At 41.1% G+C, this 24,574-nt stretch overlaps 1 protein-coding gene across 6 annotated transcripts in view; it reads right to left on the bottom strand.

Moving 5' to 3' along the window:
• Positions 1 to 18,752, bottom strand: part of CLEC4A (C-type lectin domain family 4 member A) — a 39,923-nt gene extending 21,171 nt beyond the window's left edge. The window contains exons 1-4 of one of the 6 annotated variants that reach the window (XM_086714159.1): positions 18,461 to 18,752; positions 17,604 to 17,798; positions 3,881 to 3,961; positions 1,329 to 1,464 (exon numbers count right to left, since the gene is read on the bottom strand). In XM_086714159.1, coding sequence (XP_086570285.1) covers positions 1,329 to 1,410 — 82 coding nt within the window. In that variant the 5' untranslated portion in view covers positions 1,411 to 1,464; positions 3,881 to 3,961; positions 17,604 to 17,798; positions 18,461 to 18,752. Of the gene's footprint in view, positions 1 to 1,328; positions 1,465 to 3,880; positions 3,962 to 17,603; positions 18,250 to 18,460 lie in introns of those variants that run through there. The other 5 variants (XM_086714161.1, XM_086714162.1, XM_025930704.2 and 2 more) reach the window with 5 other exon arrangements.
• Positions 18,753 to 24,574: the final 5,822 nt, after the last annotated feature.

Raw genomic sequence — 24,574 nt, 5'->3', positions numbered from 1 at the left:
CTGGAGAGTGTGATGCTAAGTGAAATAAGCCATACAGAGAAAGACAGATACCATATGGTTTCACTCTTATGTGGATCCTGAGAAAATTAACAGAAGACCATGGGGGAGGGGAAGGAAAAAAAAAAAAGTTAGAGATGGAGGGAGCCAAACCACAAGAGACTCTTAAAAACTGAGAATAAACTGAGGGTTGATGGGGGTGGGAGGGAGGGGAGGGTGTGTGACGGGCATTGAGGAGGGCACCTGTTGGGATGATCACTGGGTATGTATGGAAACCAATTTGACAGTAAATTTCATATTAAAAAAATAAAAAAATAAAAAATAATAAGAAAAAAAGAAATTAAAATAAAATAAAATAAAATAAAATAAAATAAAATACGCAAGAAGAAAAAAAAGCTTTTTAAGGGGAAAAAACAGTTTCCCTGAGCGTTCTCCCTATCTCCACCGAAGTGTTTTGGAAAGCATGCGCAATCATGACCTCCCACTCACAGCTTCTTATAATACACATGCTTTTTTTCTCTTTTGCTCTATATCTGATATATCATAAATGATAACCATATTACCTTTTATCTACTCCCAAATTCAGTTAAATCCATCCTGGGGAGGCAGGATGCAATGGATTTCCTGAATTCACGGAAGACTCCCTTTGCAACTTTCTAAGTCCTTCTGCAACGGTCTTGGGTTACACTTTAGTCCCACGGTAACAAAGACGCCCACAACGCTCTCCACCCAAACTCTTCCCCTCTAACCGAGCCTGAGTCCACGGACTCATCAACATCCTCTGTATCTGGGCTGACGGTTTCAAGACCTGTACCCAATCTCTCTCTCCCTCTCTCTTTTTTTTTTTTTTTTTTAGAGAGAGTGAGAGAGCGTATGCAAGTGGGGCAAAGGGAGAGAGAAAGAAAATCTTCAGCAGGCTCCATGCTCAGCGCAGAGTCCAACCTGGGGCTCGATCCCACGACTCTGGGATCATAACCTGAGCTGAAAGGAAGAATCGGACGCTCAAGTGACTTGAGCCACCCAGGCGCTCCTCTACCCAATCTCTTGATTGCAGTCTCACTCAGCCTCAGAAGGCACAGGAGAATAACCTCAGCATAATTAGCATTCTCCTTAGCTCAGGACCTTAGTGGACTTGTCACACCTCAGTTTGGTTAGCGTATAACTACACAACCCCTTAATGCTTATCTTCAGATAACTCAATCTTCTGAGAATCCTAGGTGCCCCACCTGTGGCCAGAGAACCAGCAACTAACACTATCATGCTTCATTTACAATATTCTCTCTTCATCCTTCTTCTCATCACTAACTCTGACCACCAGAAAATGTGCTTACCTGCAGGAGGCCTTTCTTTGGTGCCTGAGGACTTCAATTCACTTTTGAAACTCAATTCAGCATAAGTGGTCTCTGAAGTCATATCGAGAAGAAATCTGCTCTTCAAAAAATCCTTTACATCTCTTCCTTAAAACATCTTAAAATAAAACCCAAACATGGTGGCAATTTGTCATACTTCCTATCAAGAACAGGGGCCCCATATAGGCAAATAACTCTGAGAGGAATCTCATGAAAATTAGAAACCTCAGAGGCCAAATCTCCAGGATCAGCACGATGAGAATCATAGCATTTGAACATACGTCAGCAAATGTAATAAGGAACTTCTCATAAATTTATAAATGTAATAAGGAAATGGAAAGTAGGAACTCAAAGCGTAGATTTAAAAATATGTATAGGAAGGAAAGACACAGAGAAACTAAGCAGTTAGAGAACGCTTTCCTGAGACCTGTATTATCTGAGCTCACCAGCCAAGAATGAACTTCATGTATTTGTGTACATCTGTATGCAAACATAATTATTTATAGACCAATCTGTGCATAGATTCATTCATGCTGTATTCTCATCATGTGTGGCTGATCAGGCAACTTTTGGTGACCACATTCTAAGAGGATCATTGACAAAAAACTCACATGTCAGCCTCCCCACTTTCAAGAGTGTATGTAGGAGGGAAGTCAAAGCTTACATCATACATGTTCTGAAGCTGCTCCCCAGTGCTCTCTGCTTTTCCCTGTTCTTAACTGACTCCTTCATGGATCTCCATTCATTTTGCTATAGTCGCTTCCAGAAGCTCCTGAAAGCAGCTCTCTTTGCTGGATGTTAGTGGAATAGGCCAGCCTGCACACCACCCTTCTCAATCCCTTTAATCCCTTACACCACCACAACAAAAAGACTCTACAGACCAATGTGACTGTTTTTTAACAAGTTAAGATAATTTAATAGAGTCACAAATTAGGAGATAAAGTCAGTGACAAATGTGACTTTTTCCAAAGGACAAGAGGAAAGCATTCCAAAAACTGAATCCTTCAGGTAGAATCTTCCGAGATGTGCTCTTGAAAGCTCACTCCCTAGATTCAGCTCTCCCCAAAGGATCCTCCTTTTAATCTCCTGCACCAAACTCCTCCATCTCCTGCATAACACACACACACACACACACACACACACACACACACACACACTTACTTCTATCTTTCCATATCAAGGTACATTGAAAACCGTGCATTCACACTAATAACCTCTAATTCCAATCCAACGCTAAGGAGTTCATTCTAGTTTTCTCCCTTCCATATTTCTAACTCCCTTCTGTTACAGTAAGAAACCGGCTTCCATTGTCTTTTACTTACTTACTTATTTATTTTAGTTATTTGAGTAATAAACACGTTTAGTCAATTTTCTATCTTTGCCATTCCCTCCTCTAAGATGCTCTTCTCTTCCTGACGGGGCTCTGACTTGCCAATCCAGGCCAACATTACTACTGGGGCCTTTAACCCGCTTGGGTGTTCTTGCACAGAGCCAGCCAACCCCCATGGACCTCATCCTCAACTTGCTCAGGTCTGACCCCACGCCGGGCCATCCTCCATAGGAAATCCCTCCTCACTCTGCTTAGACTCTGACTTCTGATGCCGGCTCCCTAACACCCACCTGGAACGCATCCTTACCCTACTCAGGTTCTAAAACCCGACACGAGATCACCCTGACGTGTGGAAGCTCTCCTCGCCCTCCCTGGGCTCTGAGTCCCCACGCGGGGCTACGCTACCATGTGGACGGCTTCCTCATCCCGTTTGGCTTCTGAAACCCACACCGGGTCTGCCACTTTCCTGACCCGTGCCGGGTCCCCCACCTCCCAGCAAGGACCATCCTGCTTGAGCTCCCTGCACCTGGCCTCCCCACCACATAGATGTCTTCTTCACCTTTCAGGCCCTGGCACTCCAGACCAGGCTGCTTCTGACACCCTACACCAGGCCGTTGCCACATGTGGACACTCTCCTCAGGATGCAAAGGGTCTGATGCCCGAAACACTTTCCAACCCCTGCAGGGATGTTCTCCTCACTCTTTCAGGCTCCAACACCACCATCAAGCCAACCGCCCTGCAAAGTCACCCTTCTCACGCTGCCTGAGCTCTGACAACCTGCACCAGACTACTGTTGCTCTCCACCCCACCCTACAACAGACACCTACCTTGTTCTGTTCTACCTAATGTTTCATTTAGGACTGAATTGTTTCGTAAGGAAAAGGAAAGGGTTTTGAAAAGAGGTAAGAGAGGGGAAGAGCTAATTCTTGCAAATTTTCTAGCAAATTACTAGACTCAACAAGTACTTGCACACTTGCCTGTGTGCGTGCCTACACCCTCCTCCCGAGAATAATCACTGATGATCAGAGCCTCAACAACGTAAGTTTGTAAAGGTAAATAAATAAATAAATAAATAAATAAATAAATAAATAAAGTTCCCAAAGGTATCTCTGTTTCCCTGGGGTAAATCACATGATAACTGGATTATACTATATCACAAATAATCCCAAAACCTGAATGGCTTACAATGACAGTTATGTCTCACATCGCGGGTAGGCTTATGGTCTGCGTAAGGTTGACTGTAACTGTGCTTGGCTCTTCTCTTAGTATTTTCTCATTCTGGAACCTAGGATCATAGAGCAGCTCCTTATGAGTTGAAACATACAGTAACACTCAAATCCTCTACTCAGATAAGGGACACATTACATCCACTATGATTCCTTTGGCCAGTGGAAGTCACCTGGCCTTGATATGAAGAGGAAAATACACTCTACCTATGGGGAGACATGTCAAGGGCAGCAAAATTCCCACAGACTAAGTGGCTTAAATAACAATCTATTTCTCACAGTTCTGGAGGCTGGGAAGTCCAAGATCAAGGTGCCAGCAGATCGGATACCCGGTGAGGATCTCCCTTCCTAGTTCATAGATGGCCATCTTCTCACTATGTCCTCCCATGGCAGAAGAGGTGAGGGAGCTCCCTGGGGTCTCTTTTATAAAGACACTAATACCATTCATGAGAGTTCGACCCTCATGACCTTATCGCCTCCAAAATGCCCCATCTCCTAATACCACCACATCAGGAATTAGGATTCAACGTATGAATTTTGAGGGGGGCCACATTCAGGCTATAGCACTCTTTACTTTTTTTAATTTTTTTAATGTTTATTTTTGAGAGAGAAAGAGAGGAGCAGGGGAGGGGCAGAGAGAGGGGTAGAGGATCTGTGCTGACGGCAGAGCCCACATAGGGCTCGAACTCATGAACCATGAGATCATGACCTGAGCCAAAGTCAGACGTTTAACCAACTGAGCCACCCAGGTACCCCTAGCACACTTTAAATAATTTAGCCAAGGGATCTCTAGAGCAGTGATCTCCAAAATGGGGCACAATACCCCCGCTGGTATTAAAAAAGGATCCTCTAGGGGCGCCTGGGTGGCTCAGTCAGTTAAGTGTCCGACTTAGGCTCAGGGCATGATCTCGCAGTTTGTGAGTTCGAGCCCCGCATCAGGCTCTGTGCTGACAGCTCTAGAGCCTGGAAACTGCTTTGGATTCTGTGTCTCCTTCTCTCTCTCTGACCCTAACCTGCTTACACTCTGTCTCTTTCTTTCAAAAATAAAACAAAAACATTTAAAAAAAAAAAAAACTTTTAAAAAGGATCCTCTAGGGCACATAAATAACATACTAGAACATCTATTTTTAGATATTTAAAATGTTAAGTAAAATAAGTTTTATTACTATCATATGAGTTTAGTGTTTGTTGCATGTCATGTTGGTACAGGATCTATCATGAGGAAAGAGTGGAGGTTCCACAACTTTCTTTTTTTATTTTTTTTCTAATGTTTATTTATTTTTGAGAGAGAGAGAGAGAGAGAGAGAGAGCATGTGAGCAGGTGAGGAGCAGACAGGGAGACACAGAATCCGAAGCAGGCTCCTGGCTCTGAGCTGTCAGCACAGAGCCTGACACAGGGCTTGAACTCACGAACCGTGAGATCATGACCTGAGCCGAACCGACTAAGCCACCCAGGTGCCCCAAGGTTCCACAACTCTTAAGAAGTTGATGTTGTACCTATACTTGTCCATTCATTCTCTGCATGTTGCATCATATTACAGTTTAAATATCTGTATAGTTAAGAAGTTGGCTGACCTTTGGACCCAGTTCCTGGAAGGTAACTTCTAAATCCTTAGAATTTCCTGAGTAATATGAATGTCTTTGTTATTCATGATGAGCCCTGACACTTTATGGTAATGAAGTCACTCTTTGTGAGCCCCTAGTTTGTGCTAACAAGATGACGCTAACAAGATAGGGACTGACCAAGTCAGAAAAAAGCCATGGGATTAGAGGGTTGAGGCTTTGAGCCATGAGATGCCAGTCCAGCCAGGGAAGAGACGGAGACTGAGCTCAGCCTCATGGCAAATGACACAACCAAGCATGCCTATGTAACAAATGCCGATTAAACTCTGAGCACCAAAGCTCAGGTGAGCTCCTCTGTCTGGCAATACTGTGTGTACTGTCACATATTAATGTGCCAGGAAGGTGACATATCCACAGGGACAATGAAAGCTTCACACCTGGGACCCTCCCAGATCTCACCCTACGTGTGTCTCCCTTTGGATAACTCTGATTTGTATCCTTTTGCTATAATAAAACTGTAAGTATAGCTGACTTCTGAGTCCGGTGAGTTATTCTAGCAAATTACCAAACCTGAGGGAGTCATGGGAATCCCCAAATTTGTAGGAGGTTGATAAGAAGTATGGGAAGCCCGAGAAACCCCCAAACTTGTGACTGGTGTCTGAAATGAGAGCAGTCTTACACAGGACTATGCCCTTAATCTGTGAAATCTGGCCTAACCCCCGGCAGTTGGTATCATAAATCATTACAAGACCACAATATGATTAGTTTCATAAAACAAGATATTAGAATATTTGTGATTTTTTTTTTTTAACAAGATGGGAAGTGACCATCTTGTTCACTTTGGCAAATTACTTAAAAGAATTGGGAAACTTACTTAATATTGCTATGCTTAAAAAAAAAAAAAAAGACGTGTTCCAATTTTGCTCACTTTTCCAGTGCTATGTAATAGCTTCCGGTGGTATGCTAATTAGCAGATATCAAAGCATATGAGCACACACGTACATGCGTGCACACACACACACACACACACACAATTAACCTGTGCTTTCGAGGTAAAGGTGACGTTTCAACAGTGAGAAGACGACTACCTCAAAAAAGGAACTGTGTTATGGAGAGAGCGGATGGAAAATTGATAATTAGAAAAAAATTAGTTCCGCCATGTTGTGATGTTTTTCCTTTTGCCAAAAATTATATAAGGACGTGGTTTAGACATCTTCCTTTTTGAAATCTTCAAAATCTGGTTTCAGTGGGTTTTGAACTCATTTATCAATGAATTTAAAATGAACACTCTCATTAGTCTGCAAGAACAACTGGATTAATAACAGGAAAAAAGATATTTACTAGCTGGTTTTAACAGAAAGACTTATAAAGAGAATTGAAAAACAAGAATCACAACTTGTTAAGTACAGCTAATAATACACATCCCTTTTGAGCCATGTATCGTTATGAGGTATGTTTCACAGTTGATAGTCACTAAAAGCAAGAGCTGAAATAAACAAACTTATAACTAATCAGATACTTTGCTCTCATAACAAGTAACACTAAATGTAAAGTCATTTGAAAATATTATTTACTTTGCCTTTACCACATCCTTATTAACTTTCATTTTTATTATAATATACATAATAGACTTCCTCGGGAGAGCATCAGTTATCTGCATAACCAACCATCTTAGTAGTTTAACACAACAACCATTAATTCAGCTCAAATTCCTGATTTGGGCAAATTGGGCTGGGCTCAGCTGCATAGTTCTGGTTTGAGTCAAGTGTGGCCGATCTCAGCTCAGTCTATTCACATCTCAGCTCAGTCTATTCACGTATCTCTGGTCAGATACCAGATTGATAGGCACTTATCTAGGATGGCCCCGACTGAGACAGCTTATATCTGCTCTGTGTGGTCTCTCATCCTCCAGCCGACTAAGCAGGGTTCCAAGAGCAGCAAGAGAGCAAGTCCAATGCACATAATCCCTGCTTGCCTCACATCACGTAGTCTTTCCTTGGCCAAAGCATTGCACCATCAAGCCCAGAGCCAGTGCAAATGCTACAAGACAAAAACTGTAAGAAGGTGTGGACAAATTAGAGTCACTGCTACATTCAGTCTCGTTCAGAGAGGTAAATAAATCTGGATCACAAGATGCGGTACCAATTCTCCTTGGGATTTCTCCTGGTTTGATGCTCACATAAGTACTCTGGTTGAGACAATGATAGTGATAGATCCTGAAACATAAACCATCCTTTGTTCCAAGACAGCAAAGAGAGAGACTCAGAAATACTCCTGACACATGGTACTAAGGACACCAATGATCAAAAGGGTGTCAAAAAGAAGGCTGACTGCGAGACGCCTCATTTAAATACAAAGAAATATACCAAAAAGGCGTGGGATGTGATCAATGAATGCAGACTAGAGGTCCCTGTCTGAGGGGCCATCATAACCTGGAACTGGGGAAGGACAACACACACGAAAAGCAGACAATTAATACACCACTTTTTAAAAATGGAAGCCCATAAAGTATGGCAGGAAAACAAACACACATCAACAGTTTTACATGTGACTAGCAACTGATAGGCCCTCAAAGTGACATTTTAATTACAAGATCAGATAATCGATGACTGGAAAGCACTGATGTGCACTGAAAAGAACTAAGAAAGCCTGGACTGCCATATTTTTCTTCTTCTGACCCTACCTTTAAAAAGAGGGATAAGGGGCGCCTGGGTGGCTCAGTCGGTTAAGCGTCCGACTTCAACTCAGGTCACAGTCTCGCGGTCCGTGAGTTCGAGCTCCGCGTCGGGCTCTGGGCTGATGGCTCAGAGCCTGGAGCCTGCTTCGGATTCTGTGTCTCCCTCTCTCTCTGCCTCTCCCCCGTTCATGCTCTGTCTCTCTGTCTCAAAAATAAATAAACGTTAAAAAAATTTTTTTTAATAAAAAATAAAATAAATAAATAAATAAATAAATAAATAAAAAGAGGGATAAGTTAATATCAGTTTTGGGAAAAATAAACCTGTTGGTTTTCCATTGCAGGTTTATGATACTTCCATCGAAGCTACACAAAGAGTGACAATCAAGAGTCCTAAGGCTCCTAAATATGGAGGCTTATTTAAAATAATAAGGCTCCTATGAATTCATAGGACACCACAGCCATATAAAAGCAATCCTTGCACTGGTGCGAACCTATAAAGAAGTTCGTGGCACCAATCACTCTAAAGACCATCTTCACGCTTGCCCTTCCTGGCAAGGTTATTGCTTATTTAGTTATTTGTTGTTATGACTCAACCTGGGTTTCCTCTCCTTAAAAGCGACCAGTCCTGCTTTTAGTCATCAGCAGTGAAGAAGAATGCCAATAATGGTTAAGGCATTTGAGCTTACCACGCCCTGTGCTGCGATGAATATATTGCTTTTCTCATTTCAATATTCAAAATAATCCTGAAAAATATGCATTGTTACTCCCCATTTGACCAATGAGAAAACTGAGAGTTTGACAAGTTATTAAACTGGCCACGGAGCCAACAAAATTAGACTTTTAATTAATTTGAATCCAGGCCTAATTCCCAAATTTGTATTCTAAAAGGTTATCTTTCAGAGTGGCTTCAACATGGTGGAGGAGTAGGGGGCACCAAAGTTCCCTTGTCCCTCAAACAGAACAGAAACATCTCTAGGGGCCCACGGGGACAACTTGGTGGGCCATCGGCGCTTAACTGCAAACTGGGAGAGATACAACGGGTGGCGAAGGCACAGAGGGGAGAGATCCCCTTCTGTGGAGAGAGAAAAGGAAGAGAAAGAGAGGCTGTAGAAGTGTAGGATTGTATGTGGACAAGAGAAACACTACGGACTGGAGAACGGAAAAAATGGAGAAAGCACCAATTTCTAACACGATCCAGGATTGTGGGTCTTCCTCCGACTGGGGCGGGCTGCCCTGCACTGGCACCTCGCAGGGAGGAGAGCCAGCCCTGGGCTGGGTAGTGTGCTCAGAGGCACAGTCAGACAGCAGTCCCCTCCCTTGAGTGTGGAAGAAGGTACATAGCCACTCTAAGGGCGCAAAACCCCGCAGCACCCACCAGCCGGAGGCCTTTTGTCAGCTGGCTGGGCAGAGTGGCTCCAGCTTTACCCCAGAACCCCGGGCACACAGAGCAGGATCCTTTAAGACATCGGGGTTTGAATCCCAGCTGACTGCCAGAGAGGCACGGGAGACTTCGAGCAGGACAAACCTGTCCCACTCACTCCCATGCAGAACTGTGAGGATGGCCTGAACAGAGTGGTCTGGGACACCCGGTCCATGGAGGAGAGACTGGGGTGTCGCCATTTTTCTCCCTATCACCAACAAGGTGGGGCTTCAGGGAACAGGACAATTGGCCCACAGTGGAGGCGGGACCTGCCTACACCAAACCACACCCCTCCCTGCCTGGTAACTGCGTATCTAGGAGCAAGACTGACACTGACCAAACCAGACAGCCCCTCCTCCAGACCACTGGCTCCAAGGCACCATCAGACATCAGTCCAACGATTTTGCATTTTCTGATTTGATTCTTGGTCTATATCTATCTATATACCTATATATATTAATACATATTGTATATTTATACATAATAAAAATATGTAATAATATATATTTTATAATTTATATATATTTAATTTATATATATAAATAATTTATTTATATTATATATTATTATTATATTATAATATATTATATATAATATAATATATATAATATATTATTATATATATGTTTTTTTCTTCCTTTTCTTCCTCTTATTTCTTCCCTTCTCTATTCTGGTTGTTGGTTTGTTTAAGCAGACATTTTTAATCTATTCTTTTTACACCTCTTCTGTATCTCCTTTATTTTTTTTCCTCTCTCTCTCTCTCTCTCTCTATTAAGCTATATAGTTTCTCTGATTCTCTGCCTGGTCTTTTTTTTTCTTTTCTTCTTCCCCGCCTCTGTCATTTCTCTTTGTATGGGATAAGGCTTCTTCCAGCACCGCTGCCTTTTAAAATTTTTTCTAGGGTTACTTCAATGAACAAATCAAAGCATACCTGGTGGAGGGTCCCAACCACCACTACAAGTTGGGAGATAAAGCAACCAAAGTCACAACAATGGACAACGCACAACACACTCTGAAAACACCTCCTGAAGAGCCAGGCCCTATACAGTGTATGATCCCTTTTTAATATATCAGTGCTCACAGCTGCAGGACACATAACAAGCTATTAAAACATGTAAAAGATGGAAAACTAGCCAAAATGATGAAATGGAAGAATTCTTCTCAAGAGAAATTCCAGGAAGAAATGACAGCTAGAGAACTACTTAAAACAAATATAAACAATATAATTGAGCAAGAATTTACAAAAATGGTCATAAGATTCATCACTGGGCTTGAATAAAGCATAGAAGACAGAAGAGAATCTATTGCTGCAGAGATCAAGGAACTAAGAAATAATCATGACAAATTAAGAAATGGTGTAAATGATGTACAAAATAAACTAGACGCAGTGACAGCAAGGATGGAGAGGCAGAAGGGAGACTAAGTGAAATAGAAGATAAAATCAGGGGCGCCTGGGTGGCGCAGTCAGTTAAGCGTCCGACTTCAGCCAGGTCACGATCTTGCGGTCTGTGAGTTCGAGCCCCGCGTCGGGCTCTGGGCTGATGGCTCAGAGCCTGGAGCCTGTTTCCGATTCTGTGTCTCCCTCTCTCTCTGCCCTTCCCCCGTTCATGCTCTGTCTCTCTCTGTCCCAAAAATAAATAAACGTTGAAAAAAAAATTTTTTTTTAAAAAGAAGATAAAATTAAGGAAAATTATGAAGCCAAGAAAAAGACAGATACGAAAAAACTAGATCACAAGGAGAGAATTAGAGAACTAAGTGACTGAATGAAACATAATAATATCCATACACAGGAGTTCAAGAAGGAGAGACAGAAAGGGGCAGAAGGTTTACTTGAACAAATTATAGCTGAGAACTTCCCTAATTTGGGGAAGGAAGTAGACATCCAGGAGGCTCAGAGAACTCCCTTAAGATTTAACAAGAATAGGTTTTCTCCACAGCATATCACAGTGAAACTAGCAAAATTCAAAGATAGAGAATTCTGAAAGCAGCTACGGACAAACCAGCCTTAACCTACAAGGGTAGACACATATGGGTAGTAGCAGACCTGTCCACTGAAACTTGGCAGGTCAGAAGGGAGTGGCAGGAAATATTCAATGTGCTGAATAGGAAAAATATGCAGCCAAGAATCCTTTATCCTGCAAGGTTAACTGCAAGGTTATCCTGTCATTCAGAATAGAAGGAGAGATAAAGGCTTTCCCAAACAAATAAAAACTGGAGTTCATGACCACTAAACCAGCCCTGAAAGTGATCCTAAAGGGGACTCTGTGAATAGAATGCTGCCAAGACTACAAAGGACCAGAGACATCACCACAAGCATGAAATTTACAGATAACACAATGACACTAAATCGATATCCTTCAATAATAACTCTGAATGTAAATGGACTAAATGCCCCAGTCAAAAGACATAGGGTATCAGAATGGATTAAAAAAAAAAAAAAAAAAAAGATCCATCTATATGTTGTGTACAAGAGATTCACTTTAGACCTGAGGACACCTTCAGATTGAAAGTAAGGGGACAGAGAACAATCTTGCATGCTACTGGAAATTAAAAGAAAGCTGGAGTAGCCATACTTATATCAGACAAACTAGACTTTAAACTAAAGGCTGTAACAAGAGATGAAGAAGGGCATTATATCGTAATCACAGGGTCTATCCATCAAGAAGAGCTAACAATTGTAAATGTTTATGCCCCCAACTGGAGATAACCCAAATATATAAATCAGTTAATTACAAATATAAGCAATCTTATCGATAAGAATACGGTAACTGCAGGGGCTTTAATACTCCACTTACAACAATGGACAGATCATGTAGGCAAAAATCAATAAAGAAACAATGACCTTGAGTGATACACTGGACCAGATGGACTTGACAGCTATATTCAGAAGTTTTCATCCAAAAGTAGCAGAATACACATTCTTCTCAAGTGCACATGGACCACTCTCCAAGATAGATCACATACTGGGTCACAAAACAGCCTTCAATAAATACAAAAGAATTCAGATCATACCATGCATATTTTCAGATCACAACACTGTGAAACGAAATCAACCACAAGAAAAAATTTGGAAAGCCTCCAAATGCATGGATGTTAAAGAACATCGTACTAAAGAATGAATGGGTCATCCAGGCAATTAAAGAAGAAATTTAAAAATATATGGAAGCAAATGAAAACATGACAATCCAAACTTTCAAATGCAGCAAAGGCAGTCATAAGAGGAAAATACATTGCAATCCAGGTCTACCTCAAGACACACACAAAAAAACCCCAAATACAAAACCTAATCTCACACCTAAAGGAGCTAGAAGCAGAAAGCAAAGAAACCCCAAAGCCAGCAGAAGAAGAGAAATAATAAGATTAGAGCAGAAATAAATAATGTAGAATATAAAAAACGGCAGAACAGATCAATGGATCCCAGAGCTGGTTTTTTGAAAGAATAAACAAAACTGATAAACCCCTAGCCAGACTTCTCAAAAAGAGAAGGGAGAGAACCCAAATAGATAAAATCACAAATGAAAGAGGAGAGATCACAACCAACACCACAGAAATACAAACAATTATTAGAGAATACTGTGAAAAATGATATGTCAACACACTGGACAACCTGTAAGAAATGAACAAATTCCTAGATACCCACATACTACCAAAACTCAAATGGGAAGAAATAGAAAATTTGAACAGGCCCATAACCAGCAAAGAAAATTGAATCAGTTATCAGAAATCTCCCAACAAATGAGTCCTGGACCAGACGGCTTCCTAAGGGAATTCTACCAGACATTTAAAGCAGAGTTAATATTTATCCTTCTCAAGCCATTCCAAAAAACAGAAACAGAAGGAAAGCTTCTGGACTCATTCTGTGAAACCAGCATTACCTTGATTCCCAAACCAATGAGAGAACCCACTAAAAAGGAGAATTACAGGCCAATATTCCTGATGAACACGGAACCAAAAATTCTCAACAAGATACTAGCAAATCAAATTCAACAGTATATTAAAAGAATTATTCAGGGGCGCCTGGGTGGCGCAGTCGGTTAAGCGTCCGACTTCAGCCAGGTCACGATCTCGCGGTCCGTGAGTTCGAGTCCCGCGTCGGGCTCTGGGCTGATGGCTCAGAGCCTGGAGCCTGTTTCCGATTCTGTGTCTCCCTCTCTCTCTGCCCCTCCCCCGTTCATGCTCTGTCTCTCTCTGTCCCAAAAATAAATAAACGTTGAAAAAAAAAAATAAAAATAAAAGAATTATTCACCATGATCAGGTGGAATTCATTCTTGGGCTGCAGGGCTGGTTCAACACTTTCAATCAATACATCACATTAGTAGAAAAAAGGATAAGAACCATATGATCCTGTCAATAGATGCAGAGAAAGCATTTGACAAAACGCATCCTTTCTTAATAAAAACCCTCAAGAAAGTCAGGATAGAAGGAACATACCTTAACATCAGAAAAGCCATATACGAAAAGCCCGCCGCTAATATCATCCTCAATGGGGAAAAACTGAGAGCTTTCCCCCTAAGATCGGGAACACGACAGGGATGTCCACTCTCACCATTGTTGTTTAACATAGTGTTGGAAGTCCTAGCCTCAACAATCAGAAAACAAAATGTCATCCAAATTGGCAAAAAAGAAGTCAAACTTTCACTTTTTACAGATGGCATGACACTTTACATGGAAAACCCAAAAGACTCCACCAAAAAACTGCTGGAACTGATACATGAATTCAGCAAAGTCACAGGATACAAAATCAATGTACAGAAATCAGTTGCATTTCTATACACCAATAACGAAGCAACAGAAAGAGAAATCAAGAAGTTGGTCCCATTCACAATTGCACCAGAACCATAAAATACCTAGGAATAAACCTAACCAAAGATGTAAAATATCTGTATGCTGAAAACTATAGAAAAGTCACAAAAGAAATTGAGGAAGACACACAGAAATGGAAAAACATTCCATGCTCATGGATTGGAAGAACAAATATTGTTAAAATGTCAATACTACCCAAAGCAATCTACACATTCAATGCAATCCCAATCAAAATTGCCCCAGCATTCTTCTCAGAGCTAGAACAAACAATCCTAAAATTTGTATGGAACCACAAAAGACCCTGAATAGCCAAAGTAATGCTGAAAAAGAAAACCAAAGCAGGAGGCATCACAATCCCGGACTTTAGTCTCTACTACAAAGCTACAATCATCAAGACAGTATGGTATTGGCACAAAAACAGACATAGACCAATGGAATAGAATAGATAACCCAGAATTGTACCCACGAATGTAAGGCCAACTCATCTTTGACAGAGCAGGAAAGAGTATCCAACAGAAAAAAGACAGTCTCTTTAGCAAATGGTGCTGGGAGAACTGGACAGCAACATGCAAAAGAATGAAACTGGACCATTTTCTTACACCATACACAAAAATAAACTCAAAATGGATAAAAGACCTAAATGTGAGACAGGAAACCATCAAAACTCTAGAGGAGAAAACAGGCAACAACCTCTTTGACCTCAGCCACAGCAACTTCTTACTCCACACATCTCTGAAGGCAAAGGGAAAAAAAAGCAAAAATAAATTATTGGGACCTCATCAAGATAAAAATCTTCTGCACTGCAAAGGGAACAATCAACAAAACTAAAGAGCAACTAAAGGAATGAGAGAAGATATTTGCAAATGGCATATCAGATAAAGGGTTAGTATTCAAAATCTATACAGAACTTACCAAACTCAACACCCGAAAAACAAGTAATCCAGTGAAGAAATGGGCAGAAGACATGAATAGACACTTATCCAAAGGAGATATCCAGATGACAAATAGACACATGAAAAGACGCTCAACATCACTCACCATCAGGGAAATATAAGTCAAAACCACATTAAGATATCACCTCACACCCGTCAGAGCGGCTAAAATTAACAGCTCAGGAAACAACAGATGCTGGCGAGGATGTGGAGAAAAGGGAACCCTCTTGCACTGTTGGTGGGAATGCAAACTGGTGCAGCCAGAAAAGTGTGGAGGCTCTGCAAAAAATTAAAAATAGAACTACCCTACGACCCAGCAATAGCACTACTGGGAAATTATCCAAAGGATACAGGAGTGCTGATTCATAGGGGCACATGTACCCCAATGTTTACAGCAGTGCTATCAACGATAGCCAAATTATGGAAAGAGCCCAAATGTCCATCAACTGATGAATGGATAATGAAAATGTGGTTTATATATATAATGGAATACTACTTGGCAATGAGAAAAAATGAAATCTTGCTATTTGCAACAACGCGGATGGAACTCGAGGGCATTATGCTAAGTGAAATAAGTCAGAGAAAGACAGATATCATATGTTTTCACTCATATGTGGAATTTGAGACTTAACAGAGGACCATGAGGGAAGGTAAAGGGAAAAAAATAGTTTCAAACAGGGAGGGAGGCAAACAAACCATAAGAGACTCTTAAATACAGAGAACAAACTGAGGGCTGATGGGGGGGGGAAGGTGCGGAGGAGAGGGGAAAATGGGTGATGGGCATTGAGGAGGGCACTTGTTGGGATGAGCACTGGGTGCTGTATGTAAGCAAGGAATCATGGGAATCTACTCTCAAAGTCAAGAGCACACTGTATACACTGTATGTTAGCTAACTTGACAAGAAATTATATTTTAAAAAATAAATACATATATAAAAATAAACTGCTACTTCTTGCAAATACATACATACATACATACATAAAAGGTTATCTTTCAAAGAGTGAGCTACTGAAGCAGATATTGGATAACTATCTTTCAAAGATGTTATGGATGTTTTCTATAAAACTGTCATTAAATCTCTTTCGAATCAAAAATTTTGATTCCTTGGAACCTATAAAAATATTAAGGATTTGGATTTTAAAAAGATGGAGTTTATGTGGTGGCTGGTGAGAAATGGAAAAACTGTGTGTCTCCAGTCCCCCTATTGCTGAATATTATTTTTGCAGAAGTCCCATGCAACTAAATATAGGTTGTGGCAACCTGCCAATGACTCAAAGATACTCCTCCTGCCAAGAAAATATCTCAGAATCAGCCCCTTAGAGTTTCCCCCTGAATAATTCCAGTCTGACCTTCAACCACCAAATGTGAAGCATACTCTTGGCAAAAAGCAGCTAACTTGGGGCACCTGGGTGGCTCAGTGGGTTAAGCGTCCGACTCTTGATTTCAGCTCAGGTCACGATCTCACCGTTCATAGGATGGAGCCCCACGTCGAGCTCCTTGCTGACAGTGTGGAACCTGCTTGGGATCCTCTCTCTGTCCCTCCCCTGATCACACTCTCTCTCCTTCTCTCTCTCAAAAATAAATAAACTTTAAAAAAAATTTTTTTAACCAGCTAACTTGCCAGTAAGTCGCTTATCTTACAGATTGAATTTATTGTGTACTTGTTTCTCACTAAATTTAAGGACTGTTAAAGACATCTCAAAACAATATCTGTACTTTTTTCTACATCATATTTCCCTAGCAAATAATGATGAAATAACAACCTTGGAGCGCCTGGGTGGCTCAGTCAGTTAAGCATCCGACTTTGGCTCAGGTCATGATCTCACAGTCTGTGGGTTCAAGTCCCATATCAGGCTCTGTGCTGACAGCTCAGAGCCTGGAGCCTGCTTCAGATTCTGTATCTCCCTCTCTCTCTGTCCCTCCCCTGCTTGTGCACATGCGAGCACTCACACTCTCTCTCTCACAAAAATAAATACATAAACAGCAAAGACACATCTGATTAACATCACCAAGCTATGTCTAAGCTCCTGAGCATAGATTAATGTAATAAGTCACCTTTATTTGTACTTTTCTTCAGGCTTTATTGAGATAAAAATGGACATATAACTTTGTGTAAGTTTAAGGTGTACAATGTGATAATTTGATATATGGATATATTGTGAAATTATTACAACAGAGTTAGTAAATAGCTCCATAACTTCATATAATTGCCCTTTCTTTTTTTGTAGTGAAAACATTTAAAATCCATTCTCTTAGCAAATTTCAATTATATAACACAGTATTTGACAATATTAGACTATACTCACAATGCTATACAGTAGATCTCCAGAACTTGTTAATCTTAGAGCTGGCAGTTTGTACCCTGTGACCAACATCTCTCTATTTCCCTTGGCTCCCGGTCCCTGGCAACCATGATTCACTCTATGAGTTCAGTTTCTTTAGATTCCACATAGAAATGAGATAATACAGTATCTGTCATTTTTTCCAGCTTTGTGGAGATACTATTGAAATATAAAAAATGTAAGTTTAAGATGTATACGGTAATGATTTGATACACATATATATTGGAAAATGAATACTACCATAGGGTTAGTTAACACATCCATCCCTTCACGTGACTGGTCTACACTCTTAACAACTGCCAAGTATATAACACAATAATGTTATTTGACACACAAGCAAAGGCAACAAAAGCAAAAATAAACAACTGGAGCTGCAGCAAACTAAAAAGCTTCGACACAGCAAAGCACAGACCACCCATCAGTAATACCTCCCCCCCCCCCCGGGGCTTTAGATCAAAAAAGAAAAACCAGTAGTTAAGAACAAGAGGAATCTGGAATATCTTGTTCCATCAGATATAAAGGAACTGAATAATTATTTTTCACATCACCAAAACGGGTGACCCATTGAGATTCCCAGCCTCGGTCCCCCCGCAAAGATCAACAGCTATCCATGAACAAAAAAACTGCTCTAGGAGAGCTGTGAAGTCTACTTCAGAAACTTTAGCAACACGGTGGAACAAAAAACCTGAGAATAACCACACAGGAAGAGAACAAACAGCTTCATTTTGCCTGCACTTTCCCACCCTCCCACCCCGGACCACCCAAGGCAACACTGCTCAGCACCAAGAGGGTTCTTCCCAGCTGGAAAGAGTTCTCCTTACCAGGAAAGGGAAAATGGGGTGAATGATCAGCCTCCCTAGCCTTTCAGAGCGCTTCAAGAAGGTCTCACTTCAGTTTCAACCCACCCAGACTGGCAGAGCCGAGTTGCATAGCATCAGCTAGGAACAAGGAAGAAAAGCAGAAGCTGCCAACAGCAGCCACACATGGTCACAGGTCACATTTCACAGCTCGGCGACATGATCCGCAGAAAACCCAGATTGTGCCACTGCAAAAACTAACGACCGCGGCAGACTCCCTGTAGATTTCACCAGCATTTGCCTCACAGATACTCACATTTGCTGACACCAGACATCCGAGTCCCTCCCCGTTCCAACACCTCTCCGTGCACACCACCCCCACCCCCCACCAGAGCCCCTGAACCACACCAGCAGTCAACCATGGCCTCTGCAGCTGTTCCAATACAAGATGCTAGCATGGACCCCAGAGGATTACCCCAAACGTCATATGTGCACTGAAGTGTAGCTTCTCCAGCTATACACTTGCACGTGGCCAGCCTGATGCCTATCACTGGCCACCACTACCGTGCACACACCCAGAGGGGGAGACAGTGCAACTAGAGGAGAATGCACCAACGGCCCAGGCTGTTGCCAGTGAGCCCAAAGCTGGCTCCCACCCTTGAGGCCTGCCCTGGTCCCCACTACTCCATGTGGCTGCAACCGGTCCTCACTGCTTAACTGGCTCTCGCAGCTGGTCCCCACAGCCAAGTGTGTGCATACCACAAGCCCCAGCCACCACCACTGCCTGCCCTGGCCCAAACTGCTGGGGTCTCCAAAACAAGTGTCAAAAACGAGTGTCAATGCCGTGGACCCCAACGGTCTGAGCCAAAGACACATCATGCCCCACCCCATCTATGGCACAACTACACATCCCAGCAGTTGGCACCCTGCACCACTAGAACTGGGGTCACAGCATGCTCTAGCATATGCCCACCCACAGACAAATGCTTTCCCTTAGGGAAGTTAGGCCATAGGTCTAGAAGAGGGGCTGTTTCTTCAAATATTCAGACAACTATACTAGGCTAAAAGGATAATGAAGAATCAGGGAAATATGCAGGGAAGTACAGTAAACCTCTAGTAACTAGCCCCAAAGAAATGGCGATCTAGGAATTACCTGACAAAGAATTCAAAATAATTGTTCTAAAGATGCTCAGAGAGCTGTAAGAGAACTGAGAGAAACAATTTCATATAAGAAAAACAATACAAGAGAAAAGAAGTCCAACAGAGATCATAAGAAAAAATCAGAAATTTTATAGCTGAAGAATTATCACTGAAGAATTCAACAGAGAGCTTCAACAGCAGCCTTAACCAAGTAGAACAAAGAATTTTGATCTAGAAGATAGATCAAATGAAATCTAGAGAACAAAAAGAAAAAAGATGAAAAGAGAGGAATAAAGTCTACAAGACTTATCGGAAACCATTAAAACAAACACACATCATTGGAGTCCCAGGATACAAAAAGCTCTTTAAAGAAATAATGCTCTTTAAAGAAATAATGGCTCTTTAAAGAAATAAAGAAAGCTCTTTAAAGAAATAATGGCTAGGGGCGCCTGGGTGGCTCGGTCGGTTAAGTGACCGACTTCGGTTCAGGTCATGATCTCATGGTTTGTGAGTTCAAGCCCCGCATCAGGCTCTGTGCTGACGGCTCAGAGCCTGGAGCCTGCTTCTGATTCTGTGTCTCCCTCTCTCTCTGCCCCTCCCCCACTTATGCTCTGTCTCTCTCTGTCTCAGAAATAAACATTTAAAAAAAAAAAAGAAAAGAAATAATGGCTAAACATATCCCAAACCTAGAGAAAGATTTGGACATTCAAATTCACGAAGGAAGACATCACCACAAAAATGCAATTCAAAATGATCTTCTGCAAAGAAGAACAAAGGCAGAGGTATCATAATTCCAGATTTCAAGATGTACTACAAAGCTGTAGTCATCAAAACAGTAGGGTACTCGGGTGCCTGGATGGCTCAGTCAGTTAAGCGTCCGACTTTGGCTCAGGTCATGATCTCACGGTTCAAGAGTTCGAGCCCCACATCCAGCTCTGTGCTGACAGCTCAGAACCTGGAGCCTGTTTTGGATTCTGTGTCTCCCTCCCTCTCTGCCCCTCTCCTGCTCATGCTCTGTCTCTCTCTCTCTCTCTCTCTCAAAAAAAGTAAATAATAAACATCTTAAAAATTAAAAAAAAAAAGCACAGAGAAGAAATATGCAGTCTTCTCTGTGGCACTTAAAAAAAAAAGAAAGAAAGAAAGAAACAGTACAGTACTGGCACAAAAACAGACACATAGATCAATGAAATGGAATAGAGCGCCCAGAAATAAACTCAAACTTATATGGTCCATTACTTCATGACAAAGAAAGCCATGGATATACAGTGGGTAAAAGACCATCTCTTCAACAAATGGTGCTAGGAAAACTGGACAACTACATGTAAAAGAATGAAACTGGACCACTCTTACACCATACACAAAAATAAACTCAGGTTAAAAACCTAAGTGTGGGGGTGCAGGGGGCTCAGTTGGGTGAGTGTCAAGCTCTTGATGTCCACTCAGGTCATGACCCCAGGGTCCTGGGATTGAGCCCCCATGTCAGGCTCTGTGCTGAGCAGGGAGCCTGTTTGAGATTCTCTCTCTTTCTCCCTCTGCCCCTCTCCCCAGTTTGTGCTTTCTCTCTTTACAAGTAAAAATAAAAGGGGGGCACCTGGGTGGCTCAGTTGGTTAAGCATCTGACTGTGGCTCAGGTCATGATCTCACAATTCGTGAGTTCGAGCCCCACATGGGGCTCTGTGCTGACAGCTCGGAGCCTGGAGCCTGCTTTGGATTCTGTCTCCCTCTCTCTCTGCCCTTCCCCCACTTGTGCTCTCGCTCTTGCTCCTCTCTCTCTCTCTCTCTCAAAAATAACCAACCAGTAAAAAAAAAAAAAAAAAAAAATTTAATAAAAAAAAAAAAAAAAAAAAGTAAGGTGTACCCGGGAGGTTCAGTCAGTTAAGCATCTGACTTTGGCTCAGGTCATGATCTCATGGTTCATGGGTTCGAGCCCCACGTCAGGCTCTGTGCTGATAGCTCAGAGCCTGGAACCTGCTTTGGATTCTGTGCCTCCCTCTCTCTCTGCCCCTCCCCTGCTCGCTCTCTGTCTCTGTCTCTCAAAAATAAACATTTTTTTTAAATTTTTAAAAATAAAAAATAAATAGGGATGCCTGGGTGGCTCAGTTGGTTAAGCATCTGACTTCAGATCATGATCTCATGGTTTGTGGGTTCAAGCCCTGCATCGGGCTCTGTGCTGACAGCTCAGAGCCTGGAGCCTGCTTCAGATTCTGTGTCTTCCTCTCTCTCTGTTTCTCTCCTACTCTCTCTCTCGCTCTCTCTCAAAAATAAATAAACATTAAAAAAATTGTTTTAATTTAAATAAATAAAAACCTAAATATGAGACAGGAAACCATAAAATTCGCCACAAAAAAAAAAAACATAGGCAATAATTTCTACATCGGTTATAGAAACGGTTTTCAAGATATGTCTCCTGAGGCAAGGAAAACAAAAGCAAAAATAAACTATTGGGACCACACCAAAATAAAAAACTTCTGCACAATGAAGGAAACAAATCAACAAAATGAAAAGGCCACCTACTGACCCGGAGAAGAAATCTGCAAATGATATATTCAATAAGGGGTTAAAATCCAAAATATATAAAGAACTACAACTCAATACCCCCCCCAAAAAAAATCCTATTAAAAATGGGCAGAGGACCTGAATATTTTCTAAAGAAGACATATGTATGTTTTCATCAGAGAAATGCAAATCAACACCACAATGAAATATCACCTCATACCTGTCAGAATGGCTAGAATCAAAAAGACAAGAAATAACATGGGGAGAAAAAGGAAGCCTCGTGCACCATTGGTGGGAATGCAAATTGGTACAGCAACCGTGGAAAACAGTATGGAGGCTGCTCAAAAAACTTAAAATTAGAAATAGTGTATGATCCAGTAATTCCACCACTGGGAAAACAAGAACACTAATTCACCCCTTAAGAGGCACCCCTTATGTTTATTGCAGCATTGTTTACAGTAGCCAAGAAATGGAAGCAACCCAAGTGTCTACCAATAGATAAATGGATAAAGAAGATGTGGTGTGTGTGTGTGTGTATAATGGAATATCCCACAGCTGTAAGGAAGAAAGAGATCTTGCTATTTGTAATATGGATAGCCCTAGAGCATATAATGCTAAGTGAAGTAAGTCAAACAGACAAAGGCAAATACCATATGATTTTATTCGCATGTGGAATTTAAGAAAAACAAACAAACAAAGAGACAAAAATAAAAAATAAAAAGACTCAAACACAGAGAATAAACTGGTGGTAGCCAGAGGGGTGGTCGGTGGGGGGATAAACAAAATAGATAAAGGGGATTAAAAAGTATGAACTTCCAGCTACAAAAAAAAAAAAAAAAATAAGTCACAGAGATGAAAAGTACAACACAAGGAATACAGTCAATAACATTATAATAACGTGGTTTGGAGACACATGGTGACTATACTTCTCGTGCACTGAGTAATATGTACAACTATTGCATCATTACGAGGTATACCTGAAACTAATAAAACACTGTGTGTTAATACTTCAATTAATAAAATAAATTATCTTCTCCAGGACACATCATGGTAAAACTGTCTAAAATTAAAAACAAAGAGAGGATTTAAAAAGCAGCAAGAGAAAAAATATCTCTCTCACACAAAGCCATAAGCAGATTTGCCAGTAGAATCCTTGCAAGCCAGGAGAGAATGGGGTGATATATTCATGTTCAAAGTGCTGAAAGAAAGAAACAGTCAACCAAGAATATTTTACCCACCAAAATTATCATTCAGAAATGAAGGTGAGGGGCGCCTGGGTGGCTCAGTCAGTTGAGTGTCTGACTCTTGATTTTGGCTCAGGTCATGACCCCAGGGTCATGGGATCAAGCCATGCATCAGGATCCATGCTCAGCTTGGGATTCTCTCTCTCTCTCCCTCTCTTTGTCTCTCTCCCCCTCTTCCTCTCTCTCTCTCTCTCTCTCCCTCTGCCCCACTCACACACTCTCCCTCTCTCTAAAATAATTTTTTTTTAAAAGTTTAAAAATGAAGGTGAGAGAAAGACTTTCCCTAAGAAACATAAGTTGAGGGTGCTCATCACTACTAGACTTGCTTTATGATAAATGCTGAAAGGAATTCTTCAAGCTAAAATGAAAAATTGCTAGTTAGTAATATGAAAGTATTCAACACACTGGTAAAGATAAGCCTATAGCTATATTCACTTAATTCTAGCATAAAGATTAAACACAAAGGCATTAAAAACAGCTATAGCTAGAATAATTAAATAGATATACAGTATAACAAGAGGTAAATAGTGACATCAAAAACATAAAAGGGGGAATAAAAGGGTAGAGTTTTTGTATGCAAAGTTAAATTGTTATCAGCATAAAAGACTATTTCATATACGTGTATACACACACATACATACATATATATGGTGCTTTATGGACGTTTCCGAGCCTACAGTAGAGTCAAAAACATTAAGAGAGGGGCATCAAAGCATACCACTACAGAAAATCATCAATTCACAAAAGAAGGCAGCAAGAGAAGAAAGGAACAAGGGAACTACAAAACAAAAAAACAATTTTAAAAATGGCATTAGTAAATCCTTACCTGTCAATTACTCTAAATGTAAATGGATTGAATTCCCCAATGAGAAGACATAAAGTGACTAGATGGATAAAAAAACCAAGACTCAACTATATATAACCTACAAGACACCCACTTCAGTTTTAACGATACACATAAGTGAAGAGTGAATGGATGGGGTAAGATATTCCACACAAGTAGAAACCAAAGGAGAATGGGATGGCGATCCGTATACCACAAAACAGACTTGAAGCCAAAAATGGTAACAAAAAAATAAAGTCATTAAATAATGTCAAGAGGATATAACAACCCCAAATATATATGCACCCAACAGCAGAGCACCTAAATATATTAAGTAGATACTAACAGATTTGAAGGGAGAAAGAGATGGTACAGTAATAGCAAGAGACTTCAGTATACCACTTTCAACAACGGATGGATCACCCAGATAGAAAA

The sequence above is a fragment of the Puma concolor genome, chromosome B4 (assembly GCF_028749965.1).
Source record: "Puma concolor isolate L17-30 chromosome B4, mPumCon1.1.hap2, whole genome shotgun sequence".
Taxonomy (NCBI): Eukaryota; Metazoa; Chordata; class Mammalia; order Carnivora; family Felidae; genus Puma; species Puma concolor.
Note: the sequence above shows the minus strand (reverse complement) of the source record. Positions and strands in the feature narration are given on the sequence as shown.